The sequence below is a fragment of the Oncorhynchus tshawytscha genome, linkage group LG19 (assembly GCF_018296145.1).
Source record: "Oncorhynchus tshawytscha isolate Ot180627B linkage group LG19, Otsh_v2.0, whole genome shotgun sequence".
Classification (NCBI taxonomy): Eukaryota; Metazoa; Chordata; class Actinopteri; order Salmoniformes; family Salmonidae; genus Oncorhynchus; species Oncorhynchus tshawytscha.
Window position 1 is genome coordinate 47,280,991 of NC_056447.1, and position 22,792 is coordinate 47,303,782.

General features: G+C 44.6%; 1 protein-coding gene across 6 annotated transcripts in view; it reads right to left on the minus strand.

Moving 5' to 3' along the window:
- lrrk2 (leucine-rich repeat kinase 2) overlaps positions 1-22,792 on the minus strand; it is a 59,352-nt gene that overhangs the window by 3,972 nt on the left and 32,588 nt on the right. For 5 of the 6 annotated variants that reach the window (XM_024380093.2, XM_024380090.2, XM_024380091.2 and 2 more), the window contains exons 31-50: positions 22,475-22,693; positions 22,034-22,235; positions 19,582-19,670; positions 19,152-19,339; positions 18,835-18,989; positions 18,083-18,229; positions 13,691-13,882; positions 11,608-11,754; positions 11,354-11,466; positions 9,243-9,433; positions 7,296-7,456; positions 6,699-6,970; positions 6,307-6,522; positions 5,480-5,673; positions 2,767-3,030; positions 2,507-2,659; positions 2,125-2,354; positions 1,568-1,636; positions 1,189-1,334; positions 196-996 (exon numbers count right to left, since the gene is read on the minus strand). In XM_024380093.2, the coding sequence (XP_024235861.1) occupies positions 1,213-1,334; positions 1,568-1,636; positions 2,125-2,354; positions 2,507-2,659; positions 2,767-3,030; positions 5,480-5,673; positions 6,307-6,522; positions 6,699-6,970; positions 7,296-7,456; positions 9,243-9,433; positions 11,354-11,466; positions 11,608-11,754; positions 13,691-13,882; positions 18,083-18,229; positions 18,835-18,989; positions 19,152-19,339; positions 19,582-19,670; positions 22,034-22,235; positions 22,475-22,693 (3,324 nt within the window). In that variant the 3' untranslated portion in view covers positions 196-996; positions 1,189-1,212. Of the gene's footprint in view, positions 1-195; positions 997-1,188; positions 1,335-1,567; positions 1,637-2,124; positions 2,355-2,506; positions 2,660-2,766; positions 3,031-5,479; positions 5,674-6,306; positions 6,523-6,698; positions 6,971-7,295; positions 7,457-9,242; positions 9,434-11,353; positions 11,467-11,607; positions 11,755-13,690; positions 13,883-18,082; positions 18,230-18,834; positions 18,990-19,151; positions 19,340-19,581; positions 19,671-22,033; positions 22,236-22,474; positions 22,694-22,792 lie in introns of those variants that run through there. The other variant, XM_042301761.1, reaches the window with a different exon arrangement.

Below are 22,792 nucleotides of genomic sequence, written 5' to 3' on the forward strand. Positions count from 1 at the left end.
TGAAATGTAAACTGTGTCTTTTGTTTGATGTGATTCACTGAGAGACTCATGGTGAAGGATACATCAATGTGTGGCCTATGTAACGGTGTTGCACTGCCCTCTAGCGTGCATGACAAACATCTTTATATTGTCAGGTGACAATCTAAGGACAGGGAGGCAGGCAATATATAACAATTTTACAAAATACAAACACTGTTTAAAAGTCAAACAGAATTTACTGAGATGCTACATCATACATTACAAGTACAACAGTCATGACATGACTTAAAATCTCGCATCTTGACAAAAGACAAGGAAAGGGGTCATTTGGTAAACAAACGCATGTATTGAATACATCATCAAATATGGCTCTTGAGAAGTGAGAATTTATTTCCTTTGGCTTTTTTTCCAGTTGTCTTCAGTTTCATTTTATAATGGTGATAATAGGTAAACAACACACATTTATAATGAAAACAACACAAAATGAAGCATCCCTTTTAGAGTTTTTTCAGTCGTACAATTTGTAATAACATTTGGCAGGAGCGTTTCAATTCAAAATAATAAACGGTCTAAGATTAAAAGATTCTTTATTCAAAGGCATTTAACTTACTTTTAGGTATTGTAGTATACAGTCAACCCCTGGTCAGTGCTTGCAATAGTTTGGGGTGATTATGAAAGTGTGCACTTAAATAAAGCATGCAGATATCCAGACAGCTTTTGGGTTTGGAGAAAGAAGTAAAATATTAAAGTGCACTTAAACAATGTAACCTAAATCAAGTGCACTCGTGTGGTCTCTTCATGGTCTTTGACACGGTCCAAAGTGCCCTGAGAAGTATGGCTGTCAGACAATGTCAGTTATTGAGACAGTTTTATCTCTGATTTCAGTGAGGTAACGTCTCCCCCTGTACTGGTACTGTATGTGTGTACTGGCACTGTATGTGTGTACTGGTACTGTATGTGTGCAGAAGACACACTACTTCACTGAATCTTCAGAGAAATCCCTTTTCCATGTGTATTCTGTGAACAATGAAAAGTAAATATAGCAGTAATTGGTAACTACTGAAATTGTCTTTTTGCCATGGTTTTACTATTGACTTGATTATTGGTATGGGTAATATACATGGGCAGTGTAGTACAGGTGTTATGGTTTTTACTATTGATGTGTATAGGTAGTATTAATGGAGCGTGTGGTGTAGTACAGGTACGTACCAAGCTGTGGGCTCAGTAATTGACTCAGTCGTTTTGCTGCTCTCTCATCTTGGCTGTGATCTCCCCTCTCATCTCACAGTGTTTGTTGAGGTCCTTGACCTCCAGAGGCAGAGAACTGTTCCACACCATCAGTACAGACTCCTCGTCTGGGAGCACACACACACACACACACACACACACACACACACACACACACACACACACACACACACACACACACACACACACACACACACACACACACACACACACACACACACACACACACACACACACACACACACACACACACACACACACAGATTGTACTCTCAATATCTCATTTAAGTTTTCTTGGGAAATTCTGTGTAGTTGTTAGGTCTTTGTCATTGTTTCTTACCATATTGATTCTTATCTTGGGACAGTCTTCTTCCCAAAACCAGGACCACATTCTTACGGTTTAGTGTTTCTATGATATGAAAATAATACACGAGTTCGTGAAACTTTCACCACTGTGCAAACAGGAAGCAGACCTAGGTTCAAATACTATTTCAAATATCTCAATTACTTTCACATACATTCAAAATACGTATTTAGATATTTTTATTTGAAACAAAGAGTAGTTGAACATTTTAATGTATTTAGAAATATACTCCCATGCACTTTACCCAGGTATGTGAAAATCCTCTTAAATACAACTGCGTTGACGATTAGCTTTATAAATAACCATTAAAATACTTGTTTTGGGCTGTGTATTTGAAGTGGCAGACTTACCATTAGGCAGAAAAGGCAATTGCCTCAGGCCTCACATCATCAAGTGGCCTCATGAGCTTGGCATGTTAAAAAAATAATTATACTAGTAATCATTTTTTAAAAATCTATCTATTTATATATATCTGCTCGAGGCCCCCCAATGAGAAACATAAACAGCCATACAGATAGACAGACAGTCGTTACCTATAAAAACAGAGGCCATGCTGCGTATGGACTGGCAGTGGGGGCTGATAACCTGCAGCAGCTGGAGGTTGGCCAGCTCTACCAGGAGGAGGTGGCCTCCCCGGGTGCCGATCCACAGGGTAGTGGTGGTTTGCTGCACCAGGAGGGACTTGATGTTCGCCCAGGTTGGAGTATCTGCTCCAAATTCAAACTCTGAATGAGCCTTTCTGGGTTGCCGGCTGGAGTCGTGTCTATGGGCCAAGAACACAGAGTGGGTTCAGGCAGTGGTTCCCAAACTGTGGGGCATGTGAGGGGTAGGGGGAGGGGTGAAACTATTTAGGAACCACTTTCTTTTTTTCCCACAGCAGTGGAAACGTGTGTGTGGTGTCAGAGTGGAGCTAACCTGAGTAGTTTGGCACAGTCAATGCTGTCAATCATCCGCTCACTCTTCTTATTCCACACCTCCACGCTCTGCCCTCCAGCCTTGCTGAGGTACACATGCTTCTCCACTACCATACGAGACACACACGGCTCACAGCTCACCGCATGATGCTGCCTGAGGAGAACACACACACAGAGCAACTCACTTCACACTTAGAAAACAAATCGACAGCCCTGCAGGCCGCCAAAATATCAGGTTACATCTCTGAAGGTGACACTCACCGGAAGAGGCTGTTGGGTTTAGTGTCAATGGTCTTACAGACGCCATAGTCGGCGGTAAAGGAAAGGATTCTGGTCCCACAGCCGGCCCACACAGTGGTCCTGTCCAGGGAGTGACCTGATTGGCCCAGACACATCACTGGGGTGTTGACGTTCCCGATGTGCAACGTCTTGACTGGCTGGCCATTCTCTACCTGGAGCGCAGAGTCCTCATAAACCGTCAGAATTCCATTTGCTGTCCCAACTAACAAGTAATTCTTTCTTTGACTGAAATTAAATCCAAAAAAATCAGTGTCAGTACTTTACTTGGTAACATAATGTTAACATCACTGTAAATACACATTAAATATTGTATATTCTACCTTTACCAGATGTACTTTTCCATGTACAGCTATTTGGAACGAGCATAGCATAGCAGTAGTCATAGCCATAGCATAGCATAGCAGTAGTCATAGCCATAGCATAGCATAGCAGTAGTCATAGCCATAGCCATAGCATAGCATAGGGTTCGATACCGTGACCAAAACAGACTCACTTGCGACCTTTTGACTTGGCCGTGCGACACACATTTATTGGTCGCAAGGTTGCCGGGGAAAATGTTTTACCTGGTCATGCTTTTTAAAAATGTATTATTATTTATATTTTATTATAATTTATTCAACTGTATTGTGCAATTGACCAAAATTAAAACAACTTTCAGAAGAGGCAACAACTGCACGGGAATGCCCCTGTCTGTGTGTGTCAGTCGATTATCCTGTCAGTCGCCTTCTTGGGCCAGTGAAAAAAGCATAGTAATAATGCTATCTTTAGTGTAGGCCACATAATTGATTAAAAAACCAGAAGGATTCCTGAAGCAGTTTGTTCGTCATGGAGATTATTTATCACACGTGGACTGTACACATACAGTATAGCCTATAGATAATCTGTCGGGCAGAGAGCGTGCAGCTCTCAAACAACTGGTTGTTGCGTGGAGTGAAGACCCACAGAGGTAGAAAGGATGTTCCAAGTTATGGCATCTACCAGTAAATGCCAAGTCAAGAATGGGCAAATCAGGCAGCGGAGGCCGTCTCAAAATAACGTCTGGAATGGAGTCATTGGAATGGTATCAAACACGTGGTTTCAATGTGGTTGATACCGTTCCACCGACTCCATTCCAGCCATTACTATGAGCCGTCCTCCCCTCAGCGGAGCCTCCACTGAAACCAGGTATTTAAAAAGTTCAAAGTCTTGGCTGAATATTTGCGATGCACAATTCAGTCAACATGGAATAGCCTACCTTGAATATCTGACATTACCTCGTTGATCCTTGAAAAGTCATCGAAGTCATGGATGCCAATTTATAAATTCCACTGCTTCAATATAATAATTATATAATTTCATTAATGATCAGTTTTTATGAGAGATGTAGGCTCTTTCGTTATTTAAAGCCATTTCAAATGAAGAATGTTGCGCTAGCCTGTTGCGCTTGTTGAGGTTATCATGAGCAAGACAGCATTGAATAATGGCTTCAACTTGGTTTTCCATGCAAAGTGTTCCATTACAAAAGGGAACCGGGTTAATGGTTGCCTTCTCATTTTAAAAACAGGATACAGTAACCCCTCAATAACTCTTCAACATCTCAAATGGCAGGATTGACTAGCTATGGACAGACTTCATTAGTGTGTTTGGGGAGTTCTTTTGCTATAGGCTATTACAACAATTAAATATAAAATGTAAGTCCTTGAAAATGTTCATTGTTTGTCACTGGCAAACTTACCTGAATGCCGAGCCCTGCTCTGTGCGGTGTGCATAGCGTCTATATGTCTACCACTTTGTGTAGCTGTTAGCGATGCTAATGTTAGCCTAACTGTTTTCGGGTGGATGGAAAGGCATTTAAAAGGTAACTACAAAGTAGCTTATGCCTACCTGGCAGAATCATGATTATTTGCATCAATCCAGTGGCCATTTGTTTTCAAAACTCCATCACATGTGCAGAGCACGGGAAGTAGGGGTGCTGAGAGTGCTGTAGCACCCCTGAACAATCTCAAAATAAATAAATATTTCACAAAAGCAGCGCACTGGGCCTTTACTATTGCTGTTTTAGCAGACCAATACAGCCATCTGTAGAAACACCTCCACAACTGGCTGACTTGATGCAGACCTGAATTAAAGGGTAACTACATTTTTTTTTAAATCTAAATTTCTCAGATTTTCCCCAGACCTTAAAAATGGTCGTCCCCGATGTGGTTTAAGCACTGTTATGGACTTAGAACATCCAATTTAGTTGTTTTTCTATTAAAAAAAGTGTGATCTTGAGAGCGAAAACTTGAAGAAATGCAAGGAAATCAGTCCATCTCCCCACTAACTTTTTTGTTTGTTACCTTGCCATAATTGTAAAAAGTTCTGCCCTCTAGAGGATTTCTCAGAAAATTACACATAGCACTTTAAAATCTGCAATAAATACATTTTGTACTTTATTTGAACTGTCTCTTTCCTTTGCTGTTACAGTAAATATATCCAAATCAATGTAAGAACACAAGGCCATGCTAATGTAAAAGATGGCTAGCCATTATTAGCCTGGTTCTCTATGGAATGCAGGCACATTATGGGACACAGGTCAGGTCATTATCAATTATATATATATATATTTTTATAAACAAAATTGGTTTGACCAAATGATGTTAGTGCAGAACCCTGATATAGCCATAGCTTAGCATCTAGTCTGACACTCTCTTACCTGCGCCGAGGTTGTGTGTGGAAGAACAGTGATGTCACAGCGTCGGTGACACTCTGCAGGTTGTGCCAGTTGGACAGGTTCTGAGTGCTGATCATGACCAGTGCCCCTGATTGTGTACCAGCCACCAGCCAATCACAGGCTTCGTCTGGGACTTGGACAGTCACCAGGCATAAGACAGGACTCGTGTCAATCACCTGCAGGGAGAAGACAGACATTAGCATTGAGGAATACAGGAATTTTAAACACAGATTAGTCTGTGTTTGTGTATTGTGAGGACCTATGTCACAGAGACTTATGAGGACTTACAGTACCAGTCAACAGTTTGGACACACCTACTCATTCAAGGGTTTTTCTTACATTTTTACTATTTTCTACATTGTAGAATAATAGTGAAGACATCAAAACTATGAAATAACACACGTGGAATCATGTAGTAACCAAAAGAGTGTGCAAAGCTGTCATCAAGGCAAAGGGTGGCTACTTTGAAGAATCTTAAATATAAAATAGATTTTGATCAGTTGAACACTTTATTGGTTACTACATAATTCTATATGGTATTTCATCAAGTTGATGTCTTCACTATTATTCTACAATGTAGAAAATTGTAAAAACATTTGAAAAACCCTTGAATGAGTAGGTGTTTCCAAACTTTTCACTGTATGTCAAAGATATTGTGAGGACATATGCTATTGTTTGAATACCTGAGCTCTAATTATCTAGCTGCAGTAATACATTTACTGTTAGAGCTGGTATTGTGTTGTAAACAAGTACTTTGCAAATCCCTACAATGTGAGTGCCTGCGTTGAGAGATCCTCTATTATGAATACCTGTGTTGTGACTTTCTCAGTCTCCAGGTCGACAGACGCGACACAGCCCAGTCTCCGTGTGCTGCTGCCCCCTCCCACCCAGGCCCTTGGGTTAGAACTGGGGCCGTTGCTGGCGCTGCTGTAGCCCACCGTGAAACACTCAGCATTGGCAGCTCTGCTGACCACTAGCTCCCTCATCAGACACAGCATCTCCCCAGAGTTCAGCCTCTCAAACACCTACAGTGCACACAGGCAAATATAGTCACAGTTAGTCAAACACCTACACAAATGCAAGTAGTCAGTTTAGTCACACCTTTACATAGTCAGTTCAAAACCTACAGACAGTCAGTGAAACATCTACATTTCACACACAGCCAGGCGGGGACAAGTAGCAGTAATAGTAGAACAGTTACCTGTGTGGAGGTGGGTCTGTCCTGGGGATTCTCCCTCATACAGTCCTTCATTAGGCCTTGGAAGCCTGGCCAGGGGGAGCAGCCGTGGTGCCTCACTGGGTCTGGCAGCTTGCCCTGCACAGCGATCTCGTCAAACTCGCTGGGGAACTTCATGCCATCTGAGATGCGCTCACCACAGGTCAGCAGGTCGTATAGCAGCAGGCCGAATGAGAACACGTCTGCCTGCTGGTTGTAGATCACATTGCCCCGGGCAACCTCTGGTGCCCGGAAACCTGGGTGGGTGGAGAGAGAAATGGTTAGGGGAGAGGGAGGGAGAAAGAAGGAACAGAGACATATAGTAAAATAGAGGAGGAGTCATGGGGCTAGAGGGGGACAGAGACAGAGAGTAAAATAGAGGAGGAGTCATGGGGCTAGAGGAGGACAGAGAGTCAAATAGAGGAGGAGTCAGGGGGCTAGAGGAGGACAGAGACAGAGAGTAAAATAGAGGAGGAGTCATGGGGCTAGAGGGGGACAGAGACAGATAGAAAGGGATGAAGGAAAGGAATTTGAAACATGCTGAGATTTTCCCTAAATGTACACTGAAGGGTTAGTTCCTACCTGGGGTGCCCTCAGAGCTCCTGACCCCCATGCTGCAGCAGCACTGAGCGATGCCGTAGTCTGTGATCTTAGCGATGGTCTCTGAGTCAGTTTTCAGGTTGAACAGCAGCACGTTGTGAGGCTTCAGGTCCCGGTAGATGATCATGGACGAGTGGAGATACCTGGCAATATGGAAGGGAGGTAAAGTGAGGAAACAGTGATGTACAATGTGTCTAAATTGAGAGTTCCCAATATAGATCATCAATTCAAATTTGTTTGTTTGGGTTTACTATAGACATACAGTGGGGCAAAAAAGTATTTAGTCAGCCACCAATTGTGCAAGTTCTCCCACTTAAAAAGATGAGAGGCCTGTAATTTTCATCATAGGTACAATTCAACTATGACAGACAAAATGAGAAAAAAAATCCAGAAAATCACATTGTAGGATTTTTAATGAACTTATTTGCAAATTATGATGGAAAATAAGTATTTGGTCACCTACAAATTCTCACAGACCTATAACTTCTTCTTTAAGAGGCTCCTCTGTCCTCCACTCGTTCCCTGTTTTAATGGCACCTGTTTGAACTTGTTATCAGTATAAAAGACACCTGTCCACAACCTCAAACAGTCACACTCCAAACTCCACTATGGCCAAGACCAGAGAGCTGTCAAAGGACACCAGAAACAAAATTGTAGACCTGCACCAGGCTGGGAAGACTGAATCTGGTAAACAGCTTGGTTTGAAGAAATCAACTGTGGGAGCAATTATTAGGAAATGGAAGACATACAAGACCACTGATAATCTCCCTCGATCTGGGGCTCCACGCAGGATCTCACCCCGTGGGGTCAAAATGATCACAAGAACGGTGAGCAAAAATCCCAGAACCACACAGGGGGACCTAGTGAATGACCTGCAGAGAGCTGGGACCAAAGTAACAAAGCCTACCATCAGTAACACACTACGCCGCCAGGGACTCAAATCCTGCAGTGCCAGACGTGTCCCCCTGCTTAAACCAGTACATGTCCAGGCCCGTCTGAAGTTTGCTAGAGAGCATTTGGATGATCCAGAAGAAGATTGGGAGAATGTCATATGTCTACTCGTCGTGTTTGGAGGACAAAGAATGCTGAGTTGCATCCAAAGAACACCATACCTACTGTGAAGCATGGGGGTGGAAACATCATGCTTTGGGGCTGTTTTTCTGCAAAGGGACCAGGACGACTGATCCGTGTAAAGGAAAGAATGAATGGGGCCATGTATCGTGAGATTTTGAGTGAAAACCTCCTTCCATCAGCAAGGGCATTGAAGATGAAACGTGGCTGGGTCTTTCAGCATGACAATGATCCCAAACACACCGCCTGGGCAATGAAGGAGTATCTTCGTAAGAAGCATTTCAAGGTCCTGGAATGGCCTAGCCAGTCTCCAGATCTCAACCCCATAGAAAATCTTTGGAGGGAGTTGAAAGTCCGTGTTGCCCAGCAACAGCCCCAAAACATCACTGCTCTAGAGGAGATCTGCATGGAGGAATGGGCCAAAATACCAGCAACAGTGTGTGAAAACCTTGTGAAGACTTACAGAAAACGTTTGACCTCTGTCATTGCCAACAAAGGGTATATAACAAAGTATTGAGATAAACTTTTGTTATTGACCAAATACTTATTTTCCACCATAATTTGAAAATAAATTAATTAAAAATCCTACAATGTGATTTTCTGGATTTTTTTTCTAATTTTGTCTGTCATAGTTGAATTGTACCTATGATGAAAATTACAGGCCTCTCTCATCTTTTTAAGTGGGAGAACTTGCACAATTGGTGGCTGACTAAATACTTTTTTCCCCCACTGTACTTGGAAATAACTGAATATCATTGAACACTTTGTCTGACGCGTGTGCACGTTCTTGTGGGCATTCACCTGTATGTAATGTGTGTATATATATGTATGCATGTGTCTATTGAGCGATTAACCTACCTGAGCCCGTCGGCCACCTGCAGAGCAATCCTGTGCTGGAGCTTGCGGTTGAGGCTGCTGTTCTCGTGTTCAAACAGAGAGTCCAGGGATCCTCTGGGGGCTAACTCCATCACCAGGAGATGAGGGGCCGCCCCGGCTGCCAGCAGCCCTACCAGGCTGGGGTGGTGGAGACGACCCAACACCACCAACTCCTGGAAAGAGACAGAAGGAAAAGAGAGACCAACTTAAGAGTACTGCTTGTCTAGCCTGAAGACAGTGTCACGCACACACGCGCTCGCACACACACACACAAACAACCTGGCCTGACATTAAATTATTCCGCTACTCGTTCGTTACATACTTAGTCTGAGACTGCCATCATTGAAGTGGTTTGTGGTGACGTCAAAATGAGGGGTGTTGTACAAAAAGTCATCAGCGATAGGATCATCTCTAACCGGAGCAAAGAGTCTGGATAGCCAGCAACTGCTTATCGGATCCATTTCCAATCAGTCAATTCAGGAAGTAACCTGAAATTCCTATTTCCCAAATTGACCAACCTCATAGCTGATGTACCTTCTCCAGGACTATATACAGTGCATTCGGAACGTATTCAGACCCCTTGACCTTTTCCACATGTTGTTACGTTACAGCCTTATTCCAAAACGTCTTAAATATTTTTTCCCCCCTTATCTACACACAATACCCCATAATGACAAAGCAAAAACAGGTTTGCATACATTTTTGCTCATTTATAAAACATAAAAAATTGAAATATCACATTTACATAAGTATTCAGACCCTTTACTAAACACTTTGTTGAAACACCTTTGGCATCGATTACAGCCTTGAGTCTTCTTGGGTATGATGCTACAAGCTTGGCACGCCTGTATTTGGGGAGTTTCTCCTATTCTTCTCTGCAGATCCTCTCAAGCTCTGTCAGGTTGGATGGGGAGCGTCGCTGAACAGCTATTTTCAGATCTCTCCAGAGATGTTCGATCGGGTACTAGTTTGGGCTCTGGCTGGCCATCTCAAGGACATTCAGAGACTTGTCCCGAAACCACTCCTGCATTGTTTTGGCTGTGTGCTTAGGGTGGTTGTCCTGTTTGAAGGTGAACCTTTGCCCCAGTCTGAGGTCCTGAGTGCTCTGGAGCGTCCCCACAGCATGATGCTGCCACCACCATGTTTCGTCCAGATGTGATGCTTGGCATTCAGGCCAAAGAGTTCTATCTTGCTTTCATCAGACCAGAGAATCTTGTTTCTCATGGTGAGAGTCCTTTAGATGCCTTTTGGCAAACTCCAAGCGGGCTGTCATGTGCCTTTTACTGAGTAGTGGCTTCCATCTGGCCACTCTACCATCATTGGTGGAGTGCTGCAGAGACGGTTGTCCTTCTGGAAGGTTCTCCCATCTACACAAAGGAACTCTAAAGCTTTGTCAAAGTGACCATCGGGTTCTTGGTCACCTCCCTGACCAAGGCCCTTTTCCCCCAATTGCTCAGTTTGGCCAGCTCTAGGAAGATTCTTAGTGGTTCCAAACATCTTCCATTTAAGATTGATGAGGCCACTGTGTTCTTGGGGACCTTCAATGGTGCAGACATTTTTTGGTCCCCCTCCCCCAGATCTGTGACACAATCCTGTTTTGGCGCTATACATACAATTCCTTCAACCTCATGGCTTGGTTTTTGCTCTGACATGCACTGTCAACTGTGCGACTTTATATAGACAGGTGTGTGCCTTTCCAAATCATGTCCAATCAATTGAATTTACCACAGATGAACTGCAATAAAATTGTTGAAACATCTCAAGGATGATCAATGGAAACAGGATGCAGCTGAACTCAATTTTGAGTCTCATAGCAAAGGGTCATAGCACCCGTTTTGTCTTTGTCATAATGAGGTTTTGTGTGTAGATTTCTGAGGAATATGTTTTATTTAATCCATTTTAGAATAAGGCTGCAATGGAAAAAATGTGTAAAAAGTCAAGGGGTCTGAATACTTTCCGAAGGCACTGTAAGCCTGTTTTTTCCTCTATATCTCTCCGGGACCAGCAATGATCACTAGAACTTCCTGGTCTTGGAGCTATTCTCCAGCTATTCCTGCAGACACTAAAACACCTGACTCAGATTATTAGATTACCTGTCGGAGTAGTCGGTGTATATAGAGATCAGAGGCATGCTTGTTGAAAATCTTCACTGCCACCTCTTCATTTTTGTAGATGCCTCGATAGACAGACCCAAAACCACCATCCCCTACATTCAGAAAATGAACAAATTTGTGTCATTGACACTGCAGCTGTTGAAAGAGACGACAATCCCACTGACCTTTCTGAGCTTTGTGATTTGTCTGTAAATGAAAAACACGATATAAATAAAATTATTATTGTAACTGACCCAGCAGATTCTCCTTGGTAAGGTCTATCTCAAGCTCCTCGCTGTCAAGGATGATTCCAGCAGGCTGGTCACTGAGGATCAGGTCTGGAGCAATCTGAGAGATGGGCACTGTGCAGCGAGGGTCCTCCGGGTTTACCAAAAGACAGTCTACAGGAGGAAGGGAGATTAGAAAAGAGAGAGATCAGGCATAAGTTAAAGGTCCAGAGGGATCAAAAATGAGATTTCCTGTGTTTTATATATATTGCCACACTATGATGTTGGTATAATACTATGAAATTTAGAACATTTGAATAATTCCATTATAGGGCTCCTGAGTGGCGCAGCAGTCTAAGGCACTGCATCTCAGTGCTAGAGGTGTCACTACAAACCCTGATTTGATTCCAGGCTGTATCACAATCGGCCATGATTTGGAGTCCCATAGGGCGGCGCACAATTGGCCCTGCGTCTTCCAGGTTAAGGTTTGGCCGAGGTAGGCCATCATTGTAAATAAGAATTTGTTCTAAAACTTGAGTGTAGGGGGCAGTATTTTCGTTTTTGGCTAAAATAACGTACCCATTTGAAACTGCCTATTTCTCGGGCCTAGAAACTAGAATATGCATATAATTCTAGAAAAGATAGAAAACACTCTAAAGTTTCCAAAACTGTCAAAATATTGTCTGTGAGTATAACAGAACTGATATTGCAGGTGAAACCCTGAGGAAAATCCAATCAGGAAGTGCCTCTTATTTTGAAACCCTTCTGTTCCTATGCATGCCTATCCTCCATTTAAAGGGATATCAACTAGATTCCTATTTATCTGGCTTCCCTAAGGTGTCAGTCTTTAGACATAGTTTCGGGCTTTTATTTTAAAAAATGAGGGTGTAAGATCACATTGCGTAATTGGATAGGTAGGGGCTCTCAGAGTGAGTTTTTGCACTACAGAGTAAAGCCGCCATTGTTCCTCCCGCTGTTATTGAAAAACCTACACACTCGGTTGATATATTATCGAATATATATTTTAAAAACTACCTGAGGAATGATTATAAAAAACGTTTGACATGTTTCTATGGACATTATGAAGACTATTTGGAACTTCCGTCTGCGTTGTCGTGACCGCTCTTTCCTGTGGATTTCTGAACATAACGTGACAAACAAACGGAGGTATTTTGGGTATAAAAATAATCTTTATGGAACAAAAGGAACATTTGTTGTGTAACTGGGAGTCTCGTGAGTGAAAACATCCAAAGATCATCAAAGGTAAGCGATTTAATTTATTGCTTTTCTGACTTTCGTGACCAATCTACTTGGCTGCTAGCTGTTTGTAATAGTTTACTGAGAGAGATGTTCTTACATAAACGCTTGGTATGCTTTCGCCGAAAAGCTTTATTAAATCTGACACGCCAGGTGGATTACCAACAAGCTAAGCTGTGTTTTGCTATCGTGCACTTGTGATTTCATGAAAATTAAATATTTGTAGTAATTTAATTTGAATTTGGCGCGCTGCAATTCAGCGGATGTTGATGAAAATGTTCCCACTAACGGGATGGGTGCGTCAATAAGTTTTAACTAACTTGCCTAGGTAAATAAAGGTTAAATTACAAAAAAATGTGTAAGGGCTGTTTGAAAAGACCACCTGAAATTTCAGCCTGTTTTGTTGGGATGGAGATTTGGCCTGCCTGGTGACATCACCCGACAGTAAATTAGTTAATAGACCATTAAGAAAGAGAGTTCCAAACCTCTCTGCCAATAACAGCTAGTTTTCTGTTTTTCATCGCCACTCAGACCACTCCCAGACAGTCCTAGCAAAATTATTGCTTGAGAAATCACTCTTTGCTAAGAAGCTGTTTGTTTCTTTTTTACCATTTGAATGGCAAAAAAAATCACAGTAAGGTGATTTGATATTGAGATAAAAACGGCTACATTAGACTTTTAAAAGGTATTGTTACATTAAAGTAGCTCTTCGTGTATCTCTCCCATGAATTTAAGAACATGCACAATTGCTTGTAGTGTTACCAAATTGTTTCAAATTTCTTTCAATTATGATATTCCAGAAACATGACTAACACAGGTATCGATTGTCAAATCCAAGCGTTAAAAGACATACCTTTATCTATGTGAGTGAACAGGTCCTCCAGCAGTATCTTGCTCCACTCCTGTCCATCCTTGAAGCTGTACAGAGCCCATTTCTTCAGCAGGGTCTCTCCGTTGCCATGGATATCAGTGGCGAGGAGACCAGGGAACCACTCCTCCAAGAGAGAGTCAACATGGTCCACTACCTGACCCAGTAACACACGACCTGAGGAGTAACACAACCATCATCACCACGTCACCCACAACCTCTGTATTGAGCTAAAGAGCTGCCGCTTTCAAGGAAAAGGACGCCAATCCGGATGCTTATAAGAAATCCTGCTACAACCTCCGACAAGCCATCAAATAGGCAAAGCGTCAATGCAGCAGTAAGATCGAATCCTACTACGCCGGCTCTGATGCTCGAAGGACGTGGCAGGGCTTACAAACTATCACTCATTACAATGGGAAACCCAGCCGCGAGCTGCCCAGTGACGTGAACCTACCAGATTAACTAAAAGGCCTTCTATGCTCGCTTCGATGCAAGCAACACTGAACCATAAATGAGAGCACCTGCTGTTCCAGACGACTGTGTGATCTCACTCTCCAATAGCCGATGTAAGACCTTTAAACGGGTTAACATTCACAAGGCTGGGGGGCGGAATACCAGGACGTGTACTCAGAGCATGTGCTGACTAGATGGCAGGTGTCTTCACTGACATTTTCAACCTATCCCTGAACCGATCTATAATACAAACTTGTTTCAAGCAGACCACCATAGTCTCTGTGCCCAAGAACGCCAAGGCAAGCTGCCTAAATGGCTATCGCCCCGTAGCACTCACATCTATAACCATGAAATGCTTTGAAAGGCTGGTCATGGCTCACAACACCATCATCCAAGACACCATGGACCAACTCCAATTCGCATACTGCCCTAACAGATCCATAGATGACAATCTCTATTGCACTTGTCACAGCCCCTCCTCTGCAGTGCAGGGGCGGTTCCTCCTGCAGGTAGAGGAGGGTCGTTAGTGATTGGAGTCACCTGGGCTCAGGGTATTTAAACGGCTTCACTAATCACTCGTCTCTATCTCTCTCTCTCTCTTTCTCTCTGCTCCTCCAGGTATGATCCTGTTTGTTTGTTCCTTTGTAGTTTTACTTAGTTTTCACTCAGTCATATTCACACACACAGACTCACACATCCATGCACTTTACATACACCTTACATTATGATACTTTCACACCTCATTCCTTTTTCTTTGTTTAAAGTTAATAGTTTGGTTTACAATAAAGAACCTTTTTGATTGGCCTATACCTGTTGTTCGTGTCCCCTCATTTTTGCCACAGGCTATGAGCCGGCCTACACTGTCCTCACCCACCTGGACAAAAGGAATACCTATGTAAGAATGTTATTCCTTTACTACAGCTCAGCACTCAACACCATAGTCCCCTCCAAGCTCTTCACCAAGCTCCCAGACCCTGGGACTGAACACCTCCCGCTGCAACTGAATCCTGCACTTCCTGACGGACCTCGTCCAGGCGGTGAGGGAAGGTAACAACACATCCGCCATGTTGACCATCAACAGGGGGGTCCCTCAAAGGTGTGTGCTTAGTCCCCTCCTGTATTCCCTGTTCAACCATGACTGCGTGGCCGCTCACAACTCAAACACCATCATCAAGTTTGCTGAGGACACAATGACAATGAGGCAGCCTATAGGGAGGTGGACCTCAGAGACCTGGCAGTGTGTTGCCAGGCCAACAACCTCTCCCTCAACATCAGCAAGACAAAAGAGCTGATCGTGGACTACATGAAACGGAGCGGCGAGCACACCCCCATTCACATCGATGGGGCTGTAGTGTTGCGCGTCGAGAGCTTCAAGTTCTTCAGTGTCCACATCACTAAGGAATTAACATTGTCCACACACACCCACACAGTTGTCAAGAGGGCTCGAAAGTGCCTCTTCCCCCTCAGGAGGCTGAAAAGATTTGGACTGGCCCTCAGATCCTCAAAAAGTTATACAGTTGCTCAATTAATATCATCTTGTCTGGCTGCATCACCGCTTGATACAGCAACTGCAAGGCAACCGACCGCAAGGCACTACAGAGGGTAGTGACCTCTTTACCAGGCAGTGTCAGCGGAAGGCCCCCCCAGAATTCTAAGACTCCAGCCACCCAAGCCATAGAAAGTTCTCTCTGAAACCGCATGGCAAATGGTACCAGTGCATCTGGTACCACACACACACACACACACACACACACACACACACACACACACACACACACACACACACACACACACTACTTTATATTATCTATCCAGTTGCCTAGTCACTTCACCCCTACCTATATGTACATAGCTACTTCAATTACCTCATACCCCTGCACATCAACTCAGTACTGGTACTCCCTGTATATAGCTATGCTATTTTTTTTACCTCGTTATTGTTATTCACTGTGTACTTATTTCCTGTATCTCTATTTTAACTTTGCATTGTTGGAAAAGGAGCCATAAGTAAGCATTTCACTTTTAGTCTACACACTTGTTGTTTAAGGAGCATGAGAAACAATTTGATTTGATAAATGCAACTTCGTAAGATAAAATGTTCCATATCTTATCATATCGTAATCATATTACACTGCTCAAAAAAATAAAGGGAACACTTAAACAACACAATGTAACTCCAAGTCAATCACACTTCTGTGAAATCAAACTGTCCACTTAGGAAGCAACACTGATTGACAATACATTTCACATGCTGTTGTGCAAATGGAATAGACAACAGGTGGAAATTATAGGCATTTAGCAAGACACCCCCAATAAAGGAGTGGTTCTGCAGGTGGTGACCACAGATCACTTCTCAGTTCCTATGCTTCCTGGCTGATGTTTTGGTCACTTTTGAATGCTGGCGTTGCTTTCACTCTAGTGGTAGCATGAGACGGAGTCTACAACCCACACAAGTGGCTCAGGTAGTGCAGCTCATCCAGGATGGGACATCAATGTGAGCTGTGGCAAGAAGGTTTGCTGTGTCTGTCAGCGTAGTGTCCAGAGCATGGAGGCGCTACCAGGAGACAGGCCAGTACATCAGGAGACGTGGAGGAGGCCGTAGGAGGGCAACAACCCAGCAGCAGGACCGCTACCTCCGCCTTTGTGCAAGGAGGAGCAGGAGGAGCACTGCCAGAGCCCTGCAAAATGACCTCCAGCAGGCTACAAATGTGCATGTGTCTGCTCAAATGGTCAGAAACAGACTCCATGAGGGTGGAATGAGGGCCCGACGTCCACAGGTGGGGGTTGTGCTTACAGCCCAACACCGTGCAGGACGTTTGGCATTTGCCAGAGCACACCAGGATTGGCAAATTCGCCACTGGCGCACTGTGCTCTTCACAGATGAAAGCAGGTTCACACTGAGCACGTGACAGAGTCTGGAGACGCCGTGGAGAACGTTCTGCTGCCTGCAACATCCTCCAGCATGACCGGTTTGGCGGTGGGTCAGTCATGGTGTGGGCTGGCATTTCTTTGGGGGGCCGCACAGCCCTCCATGTGCTCGCCAGAAGTAGCCTGACTGCCATTAGGTACCGAGATGAGATCCTCAGACCCCTTGTGAGACCATATGCTGGTGTGGTTGGCCCTGGGTTCCTCCTAATGCAAGACAATGCTAGACCTCATGTGGCTGGAGTGTGTCAGCAGTTCCTGCAAGACGGAGGCATTGATGCTATGGACTGGCCCGCCCGTTCACCAGACCTGAATCCAATTGAGCACATCTGGGACATCATGTCTCGCTCCATCTACCAACGCCACATTGCACCACAGACTGTCCAGGAGTTGGCGGATGCTTTAGTCCAGGTCTGGGAGGAGATCCCTCAGGAGACCATCCACCACCTCATCAGGAGCATGCCCAGGCGTTGTAGGGAGGTCATACAGGCATGTGGAGGCCACACACACTACTGAGCCTCATTTTGACTTGTTTTAAGGACATTACATCAAAGTTGGATCAGCCTGTAGTGTGGTTTTCCACTTTAATTTTGAGTGTCACTCCAAATCCAGACCTCCATGGGTTGATAAATTTGATTTCCATTGATAATTTTTGTGAGATTTTGATGTCAGCACAGTCAACTATGTAAAGAAAAAAGTATTTAATAAGAATATTTCATTCATTCAGATCTAGGATGTGTTATTTTAGTGTTCCCTTTATTTTTTTGAGCAGTGTATTTGATTTGACAACCATCATCATCATCTCCAACTGATGATCTATTTCACTCTTTATTGCAATATATTATACGCAGTTTATCAAACCGGGGGTTCTTAATCGTTTTTCAGCTCACAACCGAAATTATTCAATTATTATTTTTTATTTTCCTTAAACTAGTGTTGACGGCATTTACATTTCAGTATGGATACCTTATTGTCTAGGCTGTGGTGCACTTCCAGTACCTTTGCGTGAGCAGGGCACAGTGATCTTGACGAAGCTGGCAGGGTTGTCCTCTACGTTGGCAGCCTCAACCAGACAGTAGGCCTCAGGAGACCAGCTCAGGTAGATGCCTCTCCTCCAGTAGATACGGTTGGGACGCAGCTCTCTTTCTGGACCAACACAACAACATTGTGGCTAATTAGAGCCATATACACTGAGTGTACAAAAAAGTTATTTCCATTAGATAAACTGACCAGGTGAATCCAGGTGAAAGCCACAATCCCTTATTAATGTCACCTGTTAAATCCACTTCAATCAGTGTAGGGGAGGAGACATGGATTGTGTATGTGTGCCCTTCGGAGGGTGAATGGGCAAGACACAAGATGGAAATGTTTTTCACACCCAACAGTTTCCTGTGTGTATCATGAATGGTCCACCACCCAAAGGACATGCAGCAAACTTGACATATCTGTGGGAAGCATTGGAGTCAACATGGGCCAGCATCCCTGTGGAACGCATTCGACAACTTGTAGAGTCCAAGCCCAGACAAATTGAGGCAAAAGGGGGTGCAGCAACTCAATATTAGGAAGGTGTTCCTAATGTTTTGTACACTCAGTGTATACAGTACTGATAGAATCAGTTTCCAGGATCTTTGCTGCATGTTCTAAAAAATACTATCCAGGAGATTCTGGACATGGCTAAATTTCCAGCTAATGAACTTTGGATGAAACGACAACAACCTAAGTAATTATCCCTTTAATGTCAGCATTAGTACCTCTGCCACAGAGCATGTAGGAGGAGACCTCAAGTAGGCGGTTGATCTGTCTCGACCAGTATCCCATGGGGAAGTAGGGCATCTCATAGAGACGAACAATGACCTCAGAATTTTCACAGTGGGGCATCTCAATTACTGGCCGGTGTTTGGAGAGACTGTGAGGGAAGGACAAGACAATCACAATCAAAACCTCTTGGCAAAGAGGTTTTGAGACAATATAGACAACAGTTTCCATTCAGTAGATACAGAATTCAGGAAATTGGTAGGACATTTTGGCTCAAACAATACTAAAATCAACAAAATGGTATGCCTCTTACCTGCTCGGCACTAGGAGCTGGTCCTCTCCGAAGGGCAGGGCGATCTGGAACTTCTCCAGCAGTTTAAAGTACTGGGTCAGGTGGCACTTGGGGAAACACTTACTCTCAAATAGGAACCGTTCCACCATAGAGCGCTGGACTACGCCTTTGGGATTCTCCCAGAATCCAGAGCTTTTCAGAGACAGTTTCTACACAGAGAAAGAGAGAGAGGAGGAAGTGATTGAATGAGGTCATTGTGTGTGTGTGTGTGTCACAGGTGACTGGTGGCACCTTAATTGGGGAGGACCTGCTCATTGTAATGGCTGGAACAGAATAAATGGAATCACACACATCAAACACGTGGTTTCCATGTGGATGATAACGTTCTATTCACTTCATTCCATCCTCCTGTAGTGTGTGTGTGTATGTGTGTGTGTGTGTGTGTGTCTACCTGTGAGATGATGTTGCAGAGCCACTGTGGGTCGATAAAGTAGAGTTCTCTGAGTTGGAGGGCCGGGTCGTCAAAGTGCAGAAGGACTCCTATAAACAGACATTGCCATTTAAGTACATCAAACAAATAATACCTGGCTGTGCTATGAACAGAAGACACAAACATATTGTGGCAGACAGGAGGGAGAGGTGAGGGGAGTGGTTATTGAAGGGAGATATCTTGCGGTCCGCTGGCTCCACCCCTGAGCCTTATATGGACTTCCTGCCCCAACAAGGGAAGACTATGAGTCATTAAGCCAGGTAGTACTTGGGGATAAAAGAAGAAGCGGCTTGCACAAAGGGGCAGAGAAGGGAGAGGGAAGCGTGTGTTATGGAGAGTGCGAGAAGAGAGAAATATCTGTGTGATTACCCGTTGTGACCTGGACTGTCTGATTAACCCCACAGTGCACTGAACTGGACCTGAGTTTTAGTATTACCCCTGGAGAATGGAATGGACAACGAGAACGGATTGTGGACTGTGAAATGGTTGGTGAATTCCCCCCTTTTCCCCAGTGTGCAAACCCCCCTAATAAAATCCCCATTTGCATTCTAGTTGTCCTCCTTTTTCTATGAATAAGAAGTTGCTGTATCAGGTCGTGAAGAAGAATGACGAACGTATGGAGTTGTTGTTGGTGGCCCGTCCCTTTGTACCATCTGTCCGGTAGTTGGAGCACATTCTTGGGGCTCACCTAGGGGTGGAGAAGACCTTAGACATGATCAAGACACGATTTTACTGTCCGGGGGTGAAGAGAGCAGTGGAAGATTACTGCTGCAATTGCCCGGAGTGCCAGCAAGTGGCGCCAAAACCCCACTTTCGCAGCCCCTTAATTCCCCTACCCATTATTTCAGTCCCTTTCAACAGGATCGCAATGGACCTGGTGTGACCTCTACCCAAGAGCAACCGAGGGCACCAATACATCCTGGCGATTGTGGATTATGCCACCAGGTACCCGGAAGCCATTCCCCTGCGCACCATGGCCACCAAGGGAATCACACGTGAGTTAGTCATGCTGTTCTCCCGAGTAGGCATCTCCGACGAGATATTGACCGACCAGGGCACCCTGTTCATGTCACAAATCATGAAGGATCTACGCAAACCAATGAAAACAACCCAGTTGTGTACCTCAATGCATCACCCACAGACTGATGTATTGGTGGAAAGATTCAATTGAACCCTGAAGCAAATGCTAAAGAAGGTGATGGAGGCGGACAGAAATAATTGGGACCAGCTGCTACCCTACATGATGTTCTCGATCCGAGAAGTGCCCCAAGCTTCAACAGAATTCTCTCCCTTCGAACTCCTGTACAGGAGACAACCCCGAGGACTGTTGGATGAAGCTAAAGAAGCCTGGGAACAGCAACCGTCGCCCCACCGAACCATGGTGGAGCACGTGGAAGACAGAGACCGGGTGGCAACCCTGTGGCCTCTGGTACGGGAACACATGCTGGAGGCCTAAGTGTGGGTGTACAACAGAGGGGTACAATGAAGGGACTTCAGGCCAGGAGACAAAGTGTTGGTGTTGGTCTCCACCTCAGAATCTACGTTTTTGGACCGATGGAACGGGCCATACAAAGTCCTTGAGAAGGCGGGTGAAGTTATCTATAGTCCAGCGATGGTGGGTTTGTGCCCATAGGCGACATTTTTGCCGGTGATGTCTGGTGAGTACCTGTCTTACAACAAGCCTACAAGCCCTCAGTCCAGCCTTTCTCAACCTATTGTGGACAGTCTGAGCACTGATTGAGGGATTGTGCGTTCCTGGCAGTTGTTGTTGCCATCCTGTACCTGTTCCGCAGGTGTGATGTTCGGCAGTACCGATCCTGTGCAGGTGTTGTTAAACGTGGTCTGCCACTGCGAGGACGATCAGCTGTCCGTTCTGTCTGTCTCCCTGTAGCGCTGTCTCAGGCGTCTCATAGTACGTACATTGCAATATATTGCCCTGGCCACATCTGCAGTCCTCATGCCTCCTTGCAGCACGCCTAAGGCACATTCAAGCAGATGAGCTGGGACCCTGGGCATCTTTCTTTTGGTGTTTTTCAGTCAGTAGAAAGGCCTCTTTAGTGTCCTAAGTTTTCATAACTGTGACCTTAATTACCTATCGTCTGTAAGCTGTTAGTGTGTTAACAACCGTTCCACAGGTGCATGTTCATTAATTGTTTATGGTTCATTGAACAAGCATGGGAAAGTGTTTAAACCCTTTACAATGAAGATCTGTGAAGTTATTTGGATTTTTACAAATTATTTGAAAGACAGGGTCCTGAAAAAGTGCCGTTTCTTTTTTTGCTGAGATAATTTCCTACGTTGTGAAGACCATAGCACCAGCACAATTATGACCAGGGATTCCAACACATTAATGAAGAAACCAATTACACACACACACACACACACACACACACACACCCCCCACCCCACTGACCGGCCTCGCTGAGGAAGTGAACAGCGTGGGGTAGCTCAGCCTCCTCCAGCTGTATCTGGCTCTCCTGGATGAGCTGTAGCAGGTATTGGTGTCTGAGCACGGGGAACTCCCCCGGCACCCTGGCCCTCTCCAGCAGCACCCTTCTCTCCAGCTCCAAATAGCTTTCTGGGACCAGCTGCCCCATCACCAGCTGCCCTTGGATCTGTGGAGAGCGGGAGTGAAAGGGGTGTGGAGGGTCACTAAAAGGTATAGTGGCTTTGCACACAGTGCTGTGTATGGAACTTACGTGGACCATTGAAATAAGTCAAAAGTACAAACAAAGCTGTCAAGGATTGTCCTTTTAGGCAAGCTAGAGCTTGGAATGATGGTATATGTGGAACATCAGTGGAAATTCTGGCTAGTCTAAATTACATAAACATTAGGGCTAACAACACTAGCTACCTTGAAGTTGGCGACCTCCCTGGCGATAGCCTTGCGGAGTCTGCCGATGGAGTCCGAGTCCTCGCACACCGCCACCATGTGGTAGTCCCGGATGGCAGGGAAGCCCTGGTGGTTGAGGAGCTCCTGGCGGATCTTATCCAGGCAAGCCTGCAGCTGGAGGTCCTCGCTCACGTCTGTGTGTGTCCCCACCAGGATGACTGGTGACAGGGGGGCCACCGCCTACACAGACAGATGGACAAACATGGTAAGATATAGCATTATGGTGGAATAGTAAATGAAAGCATTCGAGATTACATTTTTGATTTATTAGGTTCCCCA